The 20125-nt window shown below is 30.8% G+C and overlaps 3 protein-coding genes across 3 annotated transcripts; all 3 read left to right on the top strand.

Moving 5' to 3' along the window:
• Positions 1 to 618: 618 nt before the first annotated feature.
• On the top strand, positions 619 to 1382 carry LOC122522511 (ARL14 effector protein). Its single transcript, XM_043643706.1, is given in 4 exon segments — positions 619 to 726; positions 877 to 913; positions 916 to 1141; positions 1272 to 1382. Coding segments are annotated over 4 exon segments (435 nt in total). The 5' UTR covers positions 619 to 639; the 3' UTR covers positions 1357 to 1382.
• Positions 1383 to 3540: 2158 nt separating this feature from the next.
• LOC122522495 (GTP-binding protein Di-Ras2) lies at positions 3541 to 6156 on the top strand. The gene is made up of 4 exons (XM_043643678.1): positions 3541 to 3635; positions 3805 to 4035; positions 4818 to 5036; positions 5398 to 6156. The coding sequence occupies exons 1-4, from the start codon at positions 3630 to 3632 to the stop codon at positions 5629 to 5631; spliced, it is 690 nt and encodes a 229-aa protein (XP_043499613.1). The 5' UTR covers positions 3541 to 3629; the 3' UTR covers positions 5632 to 6156.
• Positions 6157 to 15747: 9591 nt separating this feature from the next.
• Positions 15748 to 18757, top strand: LOC122522505 (doublesex- and mab-3-related transcription factor A2-like). The gene is given in 4 exon segments (XM_043643696.1): positions 15748 to 15763; positions 15766 to 15953; positions 16811 to 17026; positions 17280 to 18757. Coding segments are annotated over 4 exon segments (1152 nt in total). The 3' UTR covers positions 18012 to 18757.
• The last annotated feature ends 1368 nt before the right edge of the window (positions 18758 to 20125 follow it).

Genomic DNA, 20125 nt, shown 5'->3' on the forward strand with positions numbered 1-20125 from the left:
TATACAAGGAGAACGACGCAGTGTTACAAATGTGTCTACGTATATGCAGTATGAAAGGATGATTTCTATTGTCACTAGAGAGCGCGTCGATTTGATGGGGTTAGATTTTTCAAATATATATAGTTGTACCACACACACACAACACACACACACACGTACTAAAATCTGAACTCCCGAACACCACCGCCGCACTTGTGGAGAATTATCGTACCCGATGTTTTTCCTCATTTTCAACGACACAAATTCGACGAGAACGCGCGTATCGTGTTCGTTCTCCTCATAGTTCTTCTTGTATATAGGCTTCGTGGTTAACCAATCAACTTACATCAGAAGAGAAAATTTGTATTCATTGAAAATAAATTCTAAAACAACATTTTTTCAACATAAAGTATTCTATATAGTTAAAAATGTACATATTAAAATAGATGTAAAAGTTTTTTAAATTATATGTAAAAAGGGATTTTTGTTACATAATATTTAAGTATTCGATAATATAGGTTATGTTATCGTGTTAAGAATCTGCGTTATTGTTATACTTCCGCCGTTTATCTTTGCAACATTATACAATGCAATATAATTGTGCCTATTAGTATTAATAATCAACACTTAATTATTATTTACAATTAATATTATTTAAAAATGTTGAAAACTAATATAGAAACTACTTCGTCTTCCGGAGAAGGAGCAATGCAACAAACAAGCAGTGGAGAAGTGCAGTTACGATCTGTAAATATTGATATATACATATTTTATTTAGAGGAATGCACAAGGGAGAATATTCATTATATTATAATTATTAAAAAACAAACAAAAATGATACACGAAAGAAATATATTATTCCCTTTCTGTTATTTTTTACATTATGTAAATGTATAGAGAAGTGGTCGAGGTTCGAGGCAAAAAGCAGTGGACAACGTAACCAAAAATTTCTACGAAATTTCGATCCTGAACGTAGCGAAAGAGAGAAACGTAAATTACATCGTCGTTTATATCAAGGAAATAAACGGCATACTTTGTACAACGAAGAAGGTATTTGGATTATAACTGGAGACAATTTATGCGATTGCTTAAATTTAGAATGCGCAGGATGTCATTTTCCATGTCCTAAATGTACATCTCGAAAATGTGGACATGAATGCAGGTGATTAATTTTCCCTTTTTTCTTTTTCTACCTACATTAAAATATTGTTACAAATATTGCCCTATGTTTAAATAAATAAATGTCAATTATATTTGTGCCAAAATAAAGAAAAGTGCATTCCTTTTTTTAGGATCAATCGTAAGTGGACTTACGATACTGTCGAAAACGAGGGTAGTGACATCATAACGAAAAATCCAATACTCAAAGAAACCTAAATACAAATGAGGTTTGGTTTTTAATCTATTTTCTTTCCTTTTCTTTCTTTTAATCAATAAACATTTGTCAATATTTATCTGCAATATCGAATAATATAAGTAAGGAAAATTTGTATATACATTTGTAAAGAAAAAGAAATAAGAAAACTATATATAAAAAGGTTATTATTATTATTATTATTATTATTATTATTATTATTATTATCATCGAACATTATGCATTTTGTTGCACCCACGGGAAAAGAGTTATCGTACGTAATTAAGCGACAACGTCCTACGAAAATATTGATTTTTCGCGATTCTTCTTTAACTAAGTGTGCGCGTAATGCGCACGTACTTAGCTAACGCACGTGCTGTTACTACTAACAACAAGTACACAGATATTAAAACATATTCTGAATCCAATATTAAAAACAAAAGAAAAAAAAGAAGGGTAAGAATTTAATTTCCTTTTTCATTTATTGAATCTGTTGAATTTTAATTTCCTATAAAATATAGTCAATTATATCAATATCAATATATAGGATATCATATATATATAGGATATCAATAATATCCTATAAAATTAAGTCAATTCCAAATCTAACACAAAATAACCTCTAATTGAGAATCACACGCGTTCCTCGTTGTAAGGAGCCGCGCCGACTGAGGTGCGTGCGCATCTACTTAATTCGCGAATAGCGAGCAGGTGGGAGAGAGAGAGAGTGAGAATGACCGTGCGTGGAGTAAACTGATGGGGTTGGAGTGGGGGTGGATAATTCGATTGGAAGGAGGATGATGGGGGGGCGGAAGAAAGAGAGTACCGAATATCCCAATGTCGTTGACGCGGAAAAATCGGATGCAAGTGCTTTAATCGATCGGTGTTAAAAGAAAGTGGTGTTGCGACCGATAGATTTTCGTTCTATAGTGAGAGAATAATCAAGTAAGAAAATAATATTTTGGATAAATGTATATCCTTTTTCTCCACCTTTTTCTCCACCTCTAACTTCAACTTTTCCTCCCCCTACTTTTACTTTACCAACAATTAGATACAATAATTCTATTGTCGTTTTTAAAGCGTTAAAAGTATAGGAGAGGATCGAAGGTGGTTGTGCACGATTACTACGGCTACGATTACGACTCAACTACACTACACACAACTATAACTATAACTACACACAACTACACTACACTACAACTACAACTACATTATACTACACTACACTACATTACACTACACTACACTACACTACACTACACTACACTACACTACACTACACTAGACTACATTACACTACACTACACTACACTACACTACACTACACTACGACACGACTCGACTACGACGACGACTACGACTACGACGGTCGATGAGCTTGCGACTAAAACAGCAGTGGCATTTCTCCCAGGATTCCACCTATCGCATCAGTGTAGTGTTTTACCTATTCCCTTAAACATAAACGTGCGTTACAATTGTCGTCATTTTTGAAGAAAAAGACATAAAAAAAGAACAGGAAAGGAAGAAGAAGAAGAAAAATAAAAAGTAAAAAAGAAGAAGAAGAAGAAGAAAAATACAAAAGTGAAAAAGAAGAAGAAGGGTGATTGACGTTGAAAGAACAACGAACCATCTTGACAACTGCACCAAACTTGTCAACGAGCAACGATATTCCTTCAAGGGCGTCGTCCAACCTAAATAGGTTCATTAAATTCTTCTTCATCCTTATTATTTTTTCCTCCAAATAATATACATAAATATCAATTCGTGCCGATGCATTTTTCTTACTTTATTTTCATCCATTTCGAGAAGAGATTTTTAAAGTATGTACATTTATTTTAGCTAAAGGGTTAGAAAAGAACGATCACATATTCCGAAGATGTTTAACATTACGATAACACAAATAATATATTTATTTATTATTAATCAATCAATCAATTGATTTCATATAGAATTTATTAATGCGATTAAACGATTTGTTTATATGTTTATTTAATCTACGAGAAAGAAAGAAAGCAAGAAAGAAAAATTCAATTATTCTGATACAATATTATACTTTATAAGATTCGTAGAGTTCATGCGGCATGCCAATTATAAAGGTCGTATTTTCTATATATATATTTTTAAAAACACACACACTCATATATATGTGTGTGTGGGGGGGGGGAGGTGTAGGTAAAGATTAGTGAGGCGGGAAGGGGCGACATAACCTTTTCGCGAAGTTTCGAATTGTCGTGGGTGGTGCGGTGCGATACGGTGCGGTGAGACGGATATAGGGGTGGTGACGACGACGACGACGATGATGGTAGTGGTGGTGGTGGTGATGGTGATGGTGGTAGTTGTAGTGGTAGTAGTAGCAGTAGCAGTAGGGGATGCTTCCCTCTCTTTCTCTCTCTCTCTTTTTCTCTTTTTATCTCACCCTCAAATGCAACTCCTTTATCCATTTGACGTTAGATCGTATGTGTGTGTGGCAGGTCGGCCGGCAAGGGAGTTTCGTATCGCTCCTAAACGTGGAAAGGGGACCCCGAAAGACGGGGGTTTATATCATCGGGACGGCAGATGTCAGGATGCCGGAGCAGAGCAATGACTATCGTGTTGTCGTGTTTGGAGCGGGTGGCGTTGGCAAGAGTTCTCTCGTCCTGCGCTTCGTGAAAGGAACCTTTCGTGAGTCCTATATACCAACCATCGAGGATACTTACAGACAGGTAAGTGTTTTAAATATTATCTATATCATTTTATTGTTCTTTATTTTGACTAATCTTTCCTTCCTTCTATCCATCCTTCCATTTTTCCTTCAATCTTTATTTCTTTCGTTTAATCACACTACAAACGCAATGCAACATAACGCAACGCAACACGCAATGACGGACAAGTTTCTTTGGCGCACAATTCATTGCGCATCGCGTGCGTTCTTATTCCAATTTTTTCTCATTTTCTATTTATTTATTTTCTATAATTCTCTTGTCGTTTTTTCAAATAGTATATTTAATGACGAAATAATGTTAATTTAATCGTTTGAAGTCATTGTTTATTTTTGATTTCTTTATATATCGTAGAATTTTTTATTTATATTTGTTTAATAATACACGATAAAATTTAGTGAAGAGTAGTAGTATAGTAGTAGCATGTAGTAGGACCGACAGTAGTAGGTACTGTTATTAGTCAGCCGGCTAGATACTTTCCGAATTGATTTTTTTTTAATTTGATCTCTTTTTTCTCTCTTTTTTTCTCGTTTTTTGTTTCTATTACCTGCGTTTATCAGGGATGGCCTACAATGACTAAAAGAAAGATAATAAAAAAAGAATGCTTTGTCCTTATGTATCACGAGGACACTGGTGGGATTCGTGCTATGTGCGCGACGAGAAGCGTGTAAAAATATTTCTTCCGAAAGAAAAAAAAAGAAAAAAAGAAAAAAAAAAGAAAAGACAAATGTGAGAAAAGGAGGAGGCCCTTGCCAAGAGTCTCCTATAAGAAACATCATTTTTAGGTGATAAGCTGCAACAAAAACATATGCACGCTTCAAATTACGGACACAACCGGCTCCCATCAGTTTCCCGCGATGCAACGACTTTCCATAAGTAAGGGTCACGCCTTCATCCTGGTATATTCAGTATGCTCACGGCAAAGTTTCGAAGAGCTACGACCGATTTGGGCTGTAATAAGGGAGCTGAAGGGTCAAGAAATTTCACAGATACCGATAATGCTGGTAAGAGTATACGACTTTCTTTTCTCACTGTATTTTTCTTTCTTTTTTTCCCCATACAAACACACACAATTTATCTTCATTTATTTGCAGTACATAAACTTCTATTCACTTGTGCTGTAGAAAAATATTTTAAAGGGTAAACCCGTTAAATATAATTTTCTCAGTGAACAGATATTCTTTAAATTGATTTTGAATAAATTACTATTTGCTGAATTAATAAAAAAACTTGCATATATCTAGCACAAATGATTATAGAAAATTTATTTTCCGAATGCTTACATACTTATTTACCAATTCCAATAATCATCCCATTATTCCTAATGAATGCTTTCGATTTCCATTTATTACTTCTCCCGAACAGGTTGGTAATAAATGTGACGAGAGTCCTTCGGTACGCGAAATTCCAATGAGCGAGGGTGCAGCGGAAGCGGCCAATTGGGGCTGTGGTTTTTTGGAGACATCCGCTAAAACTAATCACAACGTTAATGCGCTATTCCGGGATCTTCTTACTCTTGAGAAGAATCGTTCGGTTTCCTTACAGCCGGTGGAAAGTCACAATGCGATAAGCCTGAAGGAGAAATGCGCGGTCATGTAATAATTTCGCTATATATATTCGTTATTATTATTATTATCGATTATCTTGATACATTTTTACTCAATCTCAACGGCTCCCCAACAAACAAACACGAACATCATCATCGTCATCCTCATCATTCTCTTTTTTCTCTCTCATATGTAAACCGCGATAATTTCATCTTTTAAAACACGACGCAGAGAGAGAATATTTTCGGCGATAACAAGTCGTCGAATTCCATTTTGATATTAACTTTCTTCTAATCGGGCGATCGGATTTTACACGAAACCTTTTCCAATCGACCAATGCAACATCTATCTCTCTTTCACCCTATCCTCTCTCTCTCTTTTTATCTATCTATTTATTTTTCATTCCTATTTTCAATACTCTCTCTCTCTCTCTTTCATTGTCTATTCAAAGATTTTATTATCCTTTCATTTCCATATAATTCAGAATTCTCTAAACCAAAATCTAATACGAGCTTAATAATCGTGAGGGACGCAATTATGAAAATAAAATTAGTAATATCTCCGTCGATAATGAAAATCGACATTTTATATATTATGATTCTCTTTCTCACAATTAGTATTCCTACATGTGAGTAATGCGAGCATAGAAAAGAACACATTTCTGTCTTATTTATTATTATTATTATTATTATTATTATTATTATTATTATTATTAATATTCTTCTTCTTCTTCAGTGATTTTTTTCTGCTTCTTTTTTTTATAAAAAATGATGAAAAAAAAGGAATAAAAAAGAAAGAGTGAAAGAGAGGTGATGAGAGATGATGAGAGACCGAATTGATGATTTGGAAGAAGAAGAAGAAGAAGAAGGAAGAAAGGGATTAGAGTGAAACAAATATATATTATAATGTTTGTATGGAAAGAAAGGTGATGACAAGTAAATAGATAAGAGTTGTTAACGAGATTCCTTTTTGTTAAATAGTTGTAAGATTTTCGTAACGACGCGGCTGCTTAGAATTAATTATTACGTCACGTTGAAAGTATATTAGAAAGAGAAGAGAGATATTTCGAGGAAATATGCACGTGTACATAAACAAATTCATACATACATACATACATACATACATACATACATACATACAAACATACATACATACATGCATGCATGCAAACATACAAACATACATATATACATGGATATATAAAATAGATACTCAACGTGAGTGTTAGAATGAACGTATGATATTTAATGCGACAACAAAAAATAAGGAAGACACATATACGGAAATCGTGACACGAGTTATCTAATCGCCGTCGAAGCTGTTGTGATCATTAGAATTACGTGCGAAAATATGTTTTTCTATGGTTGCTGTTTTTCGTCCTTTTTCTTTATATATATATATATACATACATAAATACATACGTAAGTAAGTACATATTCATCACAAATACATTGGATGCGACGAGATACGCGAACGTACGATGAAACGATCATCATCTTCATTATCATTATCATTGTCGTGATCATCATTATACATCATTATTGTTATCGTTTTTATCTTTATTTCTTGTGGATTATCTTAGATAAAAACAAAACTGTACACACCGAGTTCGAAAAAGTAAAAGTGTCGAAGCAAAAAAGGATGGTTTTAACAAAAGGGAGAAAAGAGATGTGTATCTTACTTTCGTCGATCTAATGCACGATCAAACCCACGCTTCGTAGGTTATTATTTTTTATCTGTAAAAATAGATCTCTCGTAGTTGTCGCCTTGACATTTTATCGTGAGTTTCACGGGAAAACGTGGGTGACGGATTTTCTCTTGTCAAGAGAGAATCCTAAAAGAATGGACATGCGCGAATGAGAAAGAAAGAGAGAGAGAGAGAGAGAGAGAGGGAGAGAAAGATTATATTACATTTTTGCAAAAAAGAAAAGAAAAGAAAACTTGCTATATTCGTTTTTTCATCTCCCAATATGTATTTACTTACGTTAAAAAAAAAAGAACAAATACCTATAGATTTTAGAAATTGAACGTATTTAAATTTACTCGAATGTATTCGCTATACATTTTACTTCACTATAGTCTCGTATTCCTGTTTTGTTGAGAAAAAAAATATAAATAAGTATTATATATAAAGAGAAAATAAATAAAAATAAACAAATAGAAAGAAAGGAAAGAAAAAGAAAGGATAGGAAAGGAAGAGTGAGTCTCGCAGGAACTGATGTTAGATACTTTTCGATATAGATCGTAAGTAAAAACAAGAGATTTTTCATTTCATAATCAGGACGAGTGGACGATATTACGAGAGAGAAAGAGAGAGAGAGAGAGAGAGAAAGAGAAAGAGATAAATAGATAGATAGAAGATAGAGTTAGAGAGATAGACAAAGAAGAATATAGAAAAAAAATAAAATAAAATAAAACATACAACCAGTCGAAAGTTGGCCCTACGGCGTATACCGTTATCGACAATATCCATGGACTATGGCCGATTATTGTTATTTATTATTATCGTAGGCCGTTCATCTTACATTCGCCCACACTTGTATTAACAATAATAATAATTAATAATTAATATAATTAATAATAAACATAATATAAAAGATAATAGTAATAATAATAATAATTAATAACGATGATATTGTACATTATTGATAGGTAACGATCGATTTTATTTAAATCGTTACAGATTAGAAAAAAAGTTGAAATAATATCGACCGTTCAACGAATTCTATTTAATTGTAATTCACAAAAATGTTCTTCTTTCTCCACTCGTCCTTGGTATTGACCGTGTAGAATAATAATTTATAAGATAGCTGCTAGCTGCTCGATCCCAATGCTAACGTTTTGTGTCCATGTTTTGCGCGTGAGTTGACAAACGTATATTACAAGATAAAGTATTACATATACAATTATCGACATTAATTCAAGTCGAATTGATCGATGATTTGAGAAAATCCTTGCACTATTCATTTGTTTTGTTCATCATTTACATAAATATGTTGGACGATGATGAAGGATTTTCAAGAGAATGTTTTAAAATGTAAACGTGATGGTGCGAGCTGACAAAAGAATACATATCTTATATTACTGTGTAATATGTGGCTAGGCATATTATTGGTCGATAAATACGAAAGGCTTTTAAAAATGTAAAAAAAGTGCAGTATGATGCAAATGGGGGTCGGTTTCATATCCGATTTTAATAGACCAAATTAATTTTTTCTTAGAAAAGTAGCAACTAAAATGGGATTATTTGAATTTTCATACGACTTTCTAGATATATTTTCCCGTATAAATCGTTTTTACGATTATTAAGTGAAAAAGAAACTTAAATAAATATCATCCTTTTCTTATCTCTCTCTTTCTCTCTTTCTCTCTCTCTCTCTCTCTCTCTCCAATTATCCTTATTCATCTTTACTCTGAGCATGTACATGCATTAGTACGCACATATATGCGTGTATATACAAACTCGTATGATAAATAAATATATACACGTTAGTTCGATTGATTTCTTAGCTGTAAATTGTAAATAAGATTTTTTCTATATTCCAGTAAAAAAGATAAAGATAAATAAAAGGAAAAGAAAAATAATTAATAAAAATAAAAATAGATGTGTAAGTTAGAAACTTTACTCGTCATTTGTTTTTTCGAACCTGTTTTTATGTACAGTCGTAATAGCAATCGAGATACATATTTCGAAAAACCGACCAAATGAAATTAATAATAGTAACAATAACAATAAATAATAATAATAATATAATAATAATAATAATAATAATAATAATAATAATATATATATAATGATAATGATAATGATAATGATAATGATAATAGTAATAATATTAGTAATAATATTAATAATAATAATACTAGTAATAATAAATTCGAATAAGTTAGTAGAATTTATTATTTCTTTTAATATAATACCTCATTATATATATATATATATATATATTGGTCGGTTTTTAGAGATTTATAATAATTATTTTTAGCAACATCTATGTATATATAGAAAAGTGTATGAGAGTAATTAATATTCATAGATAAATACGTAGATAGTAATATAGATAAAAAAATAGTAACAAAAACAGGAATCTAGTCTTTTATGAAATCGACCCTTGATCCTCGGATTTGCGAGAGACATAGAGAAAGAGAGAAAAAATAAATGATAAAGAGAAAAAGTCGAGGTTACGATATTGAAAAAACGTCCCACTGATGTGGAAAAAATAGGAGATAAAGAATGTAAAAGTATGAAAAAGAGAGAGAAAGAAAGGATAAACGTATCCTCTGATATTTCGGGGCCAATTGGTATGAAAGCAAAGAGGGAAAGATAGAGAGAGAGAGAAATTTTATGCGGTGAAATGTAATGTAAAGGCAGTCCAGAATTGTTATATTTGTATCATTTTCATCATTCAAAATTAATTAATATCATTAATTTTCAACGAAATTAATTCTATCCACAACGTTCAATAACTCTTATTTATTTATTTATTTACTTTTATAATTAAATGTCATTTTTTAAATTATTTTTCATATTTCTATCATTTCATTCGTTACAACATTAATTTTAATTAGTTTATACGTTATTAAAAAAATTTGCGTATAAATTAAAAGTAAATTTTTAATATAAATTAACTAATACGACGTAGTATATGTTATACTGCTACTTTGTTTTTTATAAGAGAAAAATTAAATGATTAAGAGTTATTTAAATGAATTAAATGAACGATTTGGCGTTCCAATTTGTTTATTCGATTAATTCAATTGCGAATAATTTTCGCATTGATAAACTTTCCTTTTTTTTAACTCTCTTTTCGTTATATTTGTAATAATAAATTAATTTTATGACAATGAGAAATAAACGTGCAAATTAAACTGCCTTCGTGAAAGGAAATAAACGAGCAAGCAAGCATCGAAGAGACTCATTTTTACAAAAGAAAGAAAAAAAGCAAGCACAAACGAACAAACAAACAGAAATACGATTATTATTCTTATTATTCCATTATTATTGTTATTATCATTATTCGGTTGATAGATGGATGTAAATAAAAAAGCAAAAATAAATAGCGGAATCTGCTTTCGTCGATTGTATGAACGAATTTCATACTCTTTCGACTTTCTTTATCATTCGCTCGAGCAAAATGTGTACATCGAAAAAAAAAAGAAAGAAAGAAGATAAAATAAAATAGAAAAGAATTTTCATTATACCGCTTTTACGTAAAAAACATATACCTATATTATGCTATTGAAAAAAAAATAATAAATAAAATAAACACAAACGTATATATATATATAAATAAAATAAAATAAAGTATATAAAATGGAAAAAAAGATAAACAAAGAAAGAGAAAAGATAAGAGCAACAAAAAAAAAGCACAGGCACTTACGACCGAGAGATTACATACATATACGCAAAAGAAATAAACAAAGAAAAGAAATAAATAAATAAAACGACAAACAAACAAACAAATAAATAAATAAACGAATGAAACATTTTACAATAATTTTTATCTGATCGATGTTGTTTATATGAACATTTAATATTGTACTGTTATTTTTTATTCGTCTTTTTAACAAACCTAAGATCAAATGATTTTCGAGATACATGTATAGTACCTATAACGGATTACAAATACACGTAAATAAATATGAATGAAATAAAAGATTCGGTAACGGGATCGTTGTTCGAAGTTCTTTAATTAATTAAAGGATGAATAAATGATTTCTGAAAAGTAAACATAATTCTTAAACCCAGTACAAATGACACACGTATGGACCATATCATTTGACCATATCTAACAAAAAAAAGAAATAAAACCAAACATAATCGTCCTATTCGATCGTTTTGTGTGAACGTCGGACATTTTTGACAATACTCGATTGCAATGTATGTTATAATTATTCGAGAAAAAAAGATATGAAATTTGTCGTCTTCGAAGAACGACCTTTTCCGAATAATGCAACAAACAATAGACAAACAACACAACTACAACAATAACAATAACAAGAAGAAAATTAAAAAAAAAATGGTCGTTTGTGCCACTTCGTATCAATTTGTTGATAACATTTTCTTAGATCTTTAATAGCTCTTTGTCGTTTAATAACAAAAAAATTGATTTATTATAAATAAAATAAAATAAATAAATCCACTCTCAATCCGTATCTTTGTAGGATTCACGTTAGAGAAAAAAAAATATACAACGAGTTAAAGAAATGTTTCACCACTTTTTCCCTCTTACTATCTTTTTTCTTCTTTTAAATTTAACGAGAAGAATTTTTTGTATGTATCTTATTACAAGTCGAGTAATTTAAATTTAAAAAAATAGATATATAGAAATATATTATATAATATATAACAAACAACAAAAAAGATTAGTGTGCTGTGTAAATAAAAACTATTTGTGCAAAAGAATAAATAAAAACAAGAAGAAGAGAAAAAGAATGGTCTTTCGTCGTAGCATGGAATAAAAAAAAAAGATATTAAAGATGAATTTTTTCAATTTTTTATCATGTACTTTTATAAAAAACAAAGAACAAAAATCACCACTAATTATATATATATATGCTACCGGAAAGTAAGAATACAGGCATTGTTAGCAATTCCTAGGCATTGCTCACAATGCATGGCGTTTTTAGACAACGAAGGAAACAGAAGAATTGTTATCTTATCTGGTATAGTATAGCGCATAGTATAGCGGTACGCCAGTCTAAAAAATCTGCGCACAAAAACCTGCTCCATGCTCGCTTTTATGCGTGTGGGAGTGTGTGTTGTGTGTCTGTGCCCGATAAGTCCGTAACAATTCTTCTGTTTCCTACATTGCCTAAAAACACCATGTATTATGGGCAATGCCTAGGAATTGCTAATAATGCCGGATTTCCTACTATATTCCCACACTATATTTCCACATGTATATATATATATATATACATGCATTTTGTACATTTGATTCTTCTTACATATACATGCATATCCTACCAAAAAATATCTTATCGAAGTTGATCGATTCTGAAGCGAATTACACTTGTGAAAAGATTTATTCAAATACTTATTATAATTATATAAAGATATAAAATAAATCTACTTACATTGCATAATTCATCATTTTTTTACGATATTATAAATAATCTTTGAATAAATGTAGTTCGCTCTATGATAGGTTGATTTTGATATTAAACTTAATTACATATCCAATAGAAACATACAATAACGTGCTACGACACAAAACCATTAGCTTTTTTCATTAAAACGTTAATTATTCCATAGAAAAAATATTTCTTACGTATACGTGCTAATTTATTTTCTAACAATAAATAAAAAATACTATGAAAAGTTTTTTCAAATATTTCCAAGCTCGTATTAACGAATATTTCTATGACTCATTGTAGATGTATTATAAATTATAATAAACGTTAAAAGACGATTATTATTATTATTATTATTATTATTATTATTATTATTATTATTATTATTATTATTATTACAAATTTGCTTCCTGAAAGATCTAATACTTCTATTAACAAACAAATAAAATACTTCAACCTACTAAAAAAAAAAAGTAAAATAAAAAAGAAAATAAAAGAAATTAAATTAAAGGTAACGAATATTTAAGCGAACGTTTTAAGATAGTAGCATAGTGTCGATAATAGTGTGAGTGCGTGCGTGGATGGTTTGCTCGCGCGCGCGCGCGCGCGCGTGTGTGTGTGTGTGAAAGAGAGAGAGAGAGAGAGAAAGATGGAAAGAGACAAAGAAGAACAAAACGTAGAGAAAACAAAATGGCAAAAAGATAGGAAAGCCACGGCATTGAATAAAATGGCTTCCGATCTTTTTTGATCGTTCGTAAGTACCCGGATGGATTTAACGAAGGAATTACATATCATGGCTGCGTCTAAATAATAGACCTCGCGCGAGAAAATGCACTTGTAGTACGGCACAAGAATGTTTTAATATTATATTAATATAATAATAATTAATAAATAAAAAATAATCTATAAGTGCGCGACGAATGCGAATACACGCACCGAATGTGACCGATTTAATAATATCTGCGATGGTAACATTCATTCTATTATTCCATACAAATCTCGTTCAGAAATCCACTTACGAATTCTGTATTCGTGAAAGAAAAACAAAAAAAAGAAAATAAGAAAAAATGCACAAAAAAATGAAAAAAAAAGAAGAAGAAACAAGATAAAAATACGAATAAAACGATCTTGATTCTTGGCAGTAAACATGTTGTTTTACTTATTTTTAAGTATTACATACACATATCCCCCTTATCCCTCCACCGTACTTTTATTTTTTGTTTATTTTGATTTAATTTGAAAAATTATAGTGTTGATTTTTAATTACTAAAAGAATAAAGTAAATGAGATAGATTATATAAACTAATGTATAATGAATAATAATTTATATTATTATAAAAATATAAATTATTTACTTACTTGGATGGGTTTAAAAGTTTTTAAGTTAGACTCAAAATTTTTCAACCGACCTATATTTATTTATTCTTAAAAAAAATAGGAGTATTATTTTTATCAAATTAAACGATTGTTTAAAACTAACATTTGATAAAACATATTTCGTGTTAATATTTTCAATGAATTTGATCACTTACTCGTAATTATTATAATAAGTATGCATAGATACTACATGGTGTATATCGTAGTAGGTATAGATCGTGTAAACATTATAGATACTTATCTATATATGATATATATTTTCTAGGTTTAGTACTCCTTATAGGACAGGTCCTCGTGCTTTTGGAGCAACAAGTTTCAGTCGATTCATGAATTATACATAATATGCTTTTCTCGGTAGGTAGATAAAACTTGACCTTCGTTACAATTGTATGAAAATCTTATATTCCTATGTTTAACGTAAAATCGATTATTATATACCTAAGTGTACACATTAAGAATAAGTCAAAGATCTTTCTTACAAATACATATACACTACTAGTTAAAATTATTTTACAACCATATAGAGAAATTCTAAAATGTTTCGAATAAATAAAAAGTACAAAAATAAATCGGTCTTATTAGAAACGACTCACACAACAAAATAAAATAAAAAACTTACAGAATGCTCATAAAATATTTCAATCTTATATTAGCTTCATCGGAACAGCCTACGTTTGACTTTCAATATTACTTTGCATACTCTTGGCATCCCTAAATAACTACCTCTGTAATCTTATGTAAGCAGTTTGTTTTAAACAATAATTTAAATTGAGTCATCAACGCGATCAAAAAAAACCTATAACCAATGTATTAAAAATACATTTTACACGAATGAAGTTTTTGTTAATGGATGACACATTCGGATTGAACATAATTAATTTGTTAAAAAAACAATTTATTTTTTAAATTTCCTGTAAATACTAAAAATAAATTGGATATGGCATTCATTTGGATTAACTTTTTATTATTTGGTAAGGTGGTCAAATAATTTTGACCGGTAGTATATATGTATTACTTTATACATCGAGATTCAGTTCCTGTTATCCGGAGAAGGACGTGAATATAACGATAATAACACATACTTGAAAGTCGAGTAGATATACACGAGTAAGTTCTCGATCGGAGTGGGAGTGGCGGTTAAAGTAAACAAAACGGGACCAATCGGGAGGAAAGGCTGGTCCGGTGGATGTTTGTCTTTTTACCCTCTTCCCTTACACCTCCCCCGACCCCTATATCCCCTTCTTGCTTTAAGGGATGCTGGAATCGCACCCAAGTCGACACCCTGTACATTTCTCTTAGCCAATCGTCTGTTTCTTGTGGAAGAAACTAAATCTCCAGGAGATTAGCTTTAAGATCTTCTTCCTTATTCTTCTTCAGTGAGTGAGAAAGTTCTTCGAGTCTGTGATTAACGTACAATTGTACGAGATCATTGATCATTTATATATAATACCCGTTATCTTTTTTTTTATTATCTAACACACATTTTTTTTTAATCTAAAATCCACGTGGACATTTTTACTCATTTTTACAAAACTTTAAATATATTTAAAACTTTTTTTTTCTTTTTTTTTTTAATATAAACGAAATGAAACATTTGTGTTGTTAAAGATATTATTAAAATACTGTGCTAATTATACTTTTATTAAATCATATGTGAATAGTTTAAAAAATATTTTTAAAAGGACTTATTTTACAAGATAAACGATCGATATCGATGCTGCGCAACAAGAGTAAAACAAATCTACGGAGGAGATCTCTAATGAGGAACAGAGTAAACAAAGGAGACCAAAATGCGCGCGTTGTAGAAATCACGGGTTAATTTCCTGGTTAAGAGGACACAAACGAGAATGTCGTTACAGGGAATGTCTCTGCCCAAAATGTTCCCTTATTGCTGAACGTCAACGAGTTATGGCTGCTCAGGTAATTTTTACATTATTATTATTATTAAATAAAATGATTATTTGCTTTTGCACATGAGTATAAATGTATCGTTAAATATTTTTGTCTTTCAACGTTATATATAATGAAAAAAAAGAAGAAGAGAAGAAAACAGAGAAAGATGAAAACAAAATCCATTAACCCGCGGTATAGCGTTTCATTTCTGTTTGCATAGGCATTATGACACTCGATCCTGTCTCTACTACTACTTATACACAAAAACACACATACATATATAAATATATCTACAAATATCAAGGCTTTCGATCTTTTCGAAATAAACTCGAATAAATGCGTAAGAAATATTAGCGGTGGTAGTGGTAGTTGTGAATCTGTAACTAAATATACAATAAAAGGGATGCAAAAATGTATAAAAAGAAAATCCCTCGACAATGAAAAAGAAATTTTCCTTTCTTTCTTTTATTTTTTAAATATTTTTTTAAATTTTATTTACTTAATAATTAATGAATTGAAAATAATCATTATCGTATTTGTCGAAAATTGATTGATATGATCGATAGCGGTAAATCGGTAAAAGACGAGAAAAGAATTTCCAGTGGGTGGTCCAGCTTGAAATAACGCGTGGCAAATGGTTCCATACGTGTGTAGACACATTAGTATACTTTATATACGATGGATGCTAATAAAAGACATACAGTAGAAGAGTATCGAGTAAACGAATGAATCAGTTTAGAAAGAAAAGAAAATGAATTATCTCGCGAATTCGATTCGATGTATTCGAAAGTTGTTTTAATGAAAGGGGGGGAGGACAAAAAGAACAAAGGGAAAACAATAAAATAAGAAAAGAAAATTCACAATTAAAATGTATCGAATATAAGGTCGCTTTGAAGAGACAACAAGCTGCCGAGGATGCAATAGCCTTGAGGATGGCCAAAGTAGCTACAGGTGAAAAATTAAGCCGACTTCCAGCAGGGAAAATATTTGGGATGTCTGTAACCGAACCAAAAGGAATATCCAATAAAGAAGAAGAAGAAAACGGTAGGGATATGAGTCCACGACAAGTTGATTCTCCGATGGAAAATTCTACAAAGAAGGTAAGTTTGAATAGAGATCAGGAAGACTAGGTCAACTATATTACTGTATCTATCGCAGAGATTTCCTAAAGTATTAAAGTTGTGTTGAATATTGAAACATAAACATAAAACGTTAACATGTTATTCAAGAAAATTCAAAGTGTAGGTCGTGAAAAATGTGTTTTCCATAGTGGTTTTCGGTTAATTTAAAATTTTGGGAAATCCTGAACCATTTCGTTACCAAATACTAGGAAGAAGATATTTTCTTCTTCAGAATTCGACCGAGGAAGGAACAACGAGATCGTTGAAAGGATTAATAAATGGATCAATGGATAAAGAAGTTTCGGTATCCCGAAGATCAGTCGAAACTTTGGCACGTTTATTTCCTAGGACAAAATTATCAGTCCTACAATTGGTCCTCCAACGATGTGGACAAGATTTATTAAAAGCCATTGAATATTTCGCTAGCGAAAGTCTTGGGATTGATTCCATGTCAAATACTGAGGTTCCAATGTCAGCCTTTCGACCACCTCAAACGCAAGTACCATTGGATCGAGAAAGATTGACGAATGATCTAGATTTATCAAACAATAATTTATTATCACCAATTTCCTCGAATTTAACTAGAAATCTTTATCTTGAAGACGCTTATCGACTACTCAATGTTTTACCTGATCATGTTTCTAAAAATATCACCCCAAATACTGGACCAACGGTTTATCCAACATCGATGATCCATCATTCCGAATCTCCAGATCCTTCGACTCTACCAATTTCTTATGACCAAGAAACTGTAGCTTTAACTGTTCGATACAACGATTACTTAGCTTCAAGTATGCAACAACAACTTAGAGATCGCGTTTATGCTCAAGTTACCGATCGTCTTGCCGATCATCTTGCCGACCAGTTAGCACCAAGATCAGCTACTTTACATTTACCACCTGTTTTTCCTGCTATTCCTTGCGTCCTTCCTAATTGTACTCAGTGTTCCTACAATATACTCTGATTCGTTTTTCGATTATAATTAATATTATTTATTATCACTTTATCTACTGCTAATCGATTAATCGGTTTTTCGATTTTTAACACCTATCCTCTTTTCTAGAAGCAAATATTTATTTAACAATATATGTTATAGAGAAAGTGGGACCTTTAGCGATTATGAGCTTGTCCTAGGCATTGGCCACAATGCCAAGCGGTTTTTGGCAACGTAGGAAACAGAAGAATTGTTACGGACTTTTCCAAGGCATTGTATATAATACTTTGATATCCTATAGAATATCAAATTACTATTTAAGCAATGTTTAGAAGAATACACACACACACACAAGCGAATATGGAGCGGGTTTTCGAGACTATCGTACCGCTATATTATGCGCACCTCTATAAATTGAACTTAATACCGATGTGTGCCGCTATGATAAGGAACAAAAGATACAGATAACAATTCTTCTGTTTCCTACGTTGCCAAAAACCGCTTGGCATTGTGGCCAATGCTTAGGATAAGCTCACAATCCCTGAAGGTCTCACTTTTCCTACACATATACATCAAATATTTCATTTAAGGACGCATCTGATTATTATCAACTGGAGGCTTGAAAATAAAACTAGTAACGTTGTTTGTATCGTCCAGATTTTTGATTTTTATAAAACCATCATCAATGTTTATTATGAGCAGTAGATAAAGTGTTATTATAGAAGAAAATTGCCAAAATTGTATTTTTCATTAATATCAAGATTTATTTATGTTTCTTTTTTACCAATTTTTCTATAAATTAATATTAATAATTATAAGTTGATCTTTTCTTTAAGACATCTGATACGTTACCTGTTACATGTTTAATATATACTCTGTTATTGTTAAATATTATTTATATTTGAAAAGAAAAAGAACAAAATTGATGACTTTTTAAACAAATTTGGAAACTCTTTTCTATAATTATAAACAGTTCGAAAAGCTTGACAAATGAACTAAGAAACTTTTTAAATTTCATACAAAGAATTTTTATCTTGTAACGTATTTTTTAATAATGTAATATATAATAATCTTTCTCTTTCTCTCTCTCTTTCTCTCTCTTGTAAACATTTGTTTTTTATCTTATAAAATTAAACTAGAAAATAAATCAGCTTATTTTTAGTTGCAAGAAAATATGTTTATTTCATAATCGTTATAATAAAAAATAAAAAAATTAAAGAAAAAAGAAAAAAATTGTTACCCGTTTGCACGAGATCTTTAATTAAATGTCACACATATCCTGTATATAACGAGCTATACAAATCTTTAATGTTCTGGGTTCATCGTGCACGATAAACACATACATATATGTATATATTATACCCGTTAGCGTTTAAAAAAAAATCAATTCATGTGTACATATATATATGTATGTATATTGTGTGGGGTTTAACGAATCTTACGAACCGATAAGGTAATTTCTTCTCTACAGGAAAGGCTTGTCTTCAAAGTTCAGCGCAACAGTTAGGTCAATTCGAGCGTGTTAATGCATGCATCACTTATTACGATACACCTCAACAATTGACCTTTGATCGTCAAGCGTAAAATAAAATACAGATTGATCAAACTCAATGACCATCGAATTTTTCTTTTTTTTATTGGTCATTACACTTCATCTTCACATATATACATACATACACACGCGCGTATTGAAAAAAAATACGTAGCTGTGTAATGTTAATTTAGTTTAAAAGTTGGTGTAAATTCGTTTTATATCCTAAAGGAATACTTGGAAATAAAAAACAAAACCTTTACTACTGTGTTGTTATTATTAGTTTCCGTGAGAAAAAGCAATGGGTTTCTACTAAAGTAATAGAAATTCTGTAACCGAGTTAGAAAGATTCGATTTTCTGTGTAAACAGAATCGGCATCGGTTGAACACAAAAGTCAATGCCCCGAAGAGATTTACTTTGGCTACACTTTTAGGAAGAGAAAATACGGTGATCCCTCTCTACCCCCCTTTGGGAATTCGTGATTCATCGTGCTTCGAATTACTAAATACACCCTGAAACTTGACACTACGGTGATAAGAAACGTAAATCTTTTTGTATGTATATATGCACATATATATTTATTTATATATGTGTGAACGTGGGTGCAATATT

Source organism: Polistes fuscatus, unplaced genomic scaffold (genome assembly GCF_010416935.1).
Source record: "Polistes fuscatus isolate 324 unplaced genomic scaffold, CU_Pfus_HIC Scaffold5, whole genome shotgun sequence".
Lineage (NCBI taxonomy): Eukaryota > Metazoa > Arthropoda > Insecta > Hymenoptera > Vespidae > Polistes > Polistes fuscatus.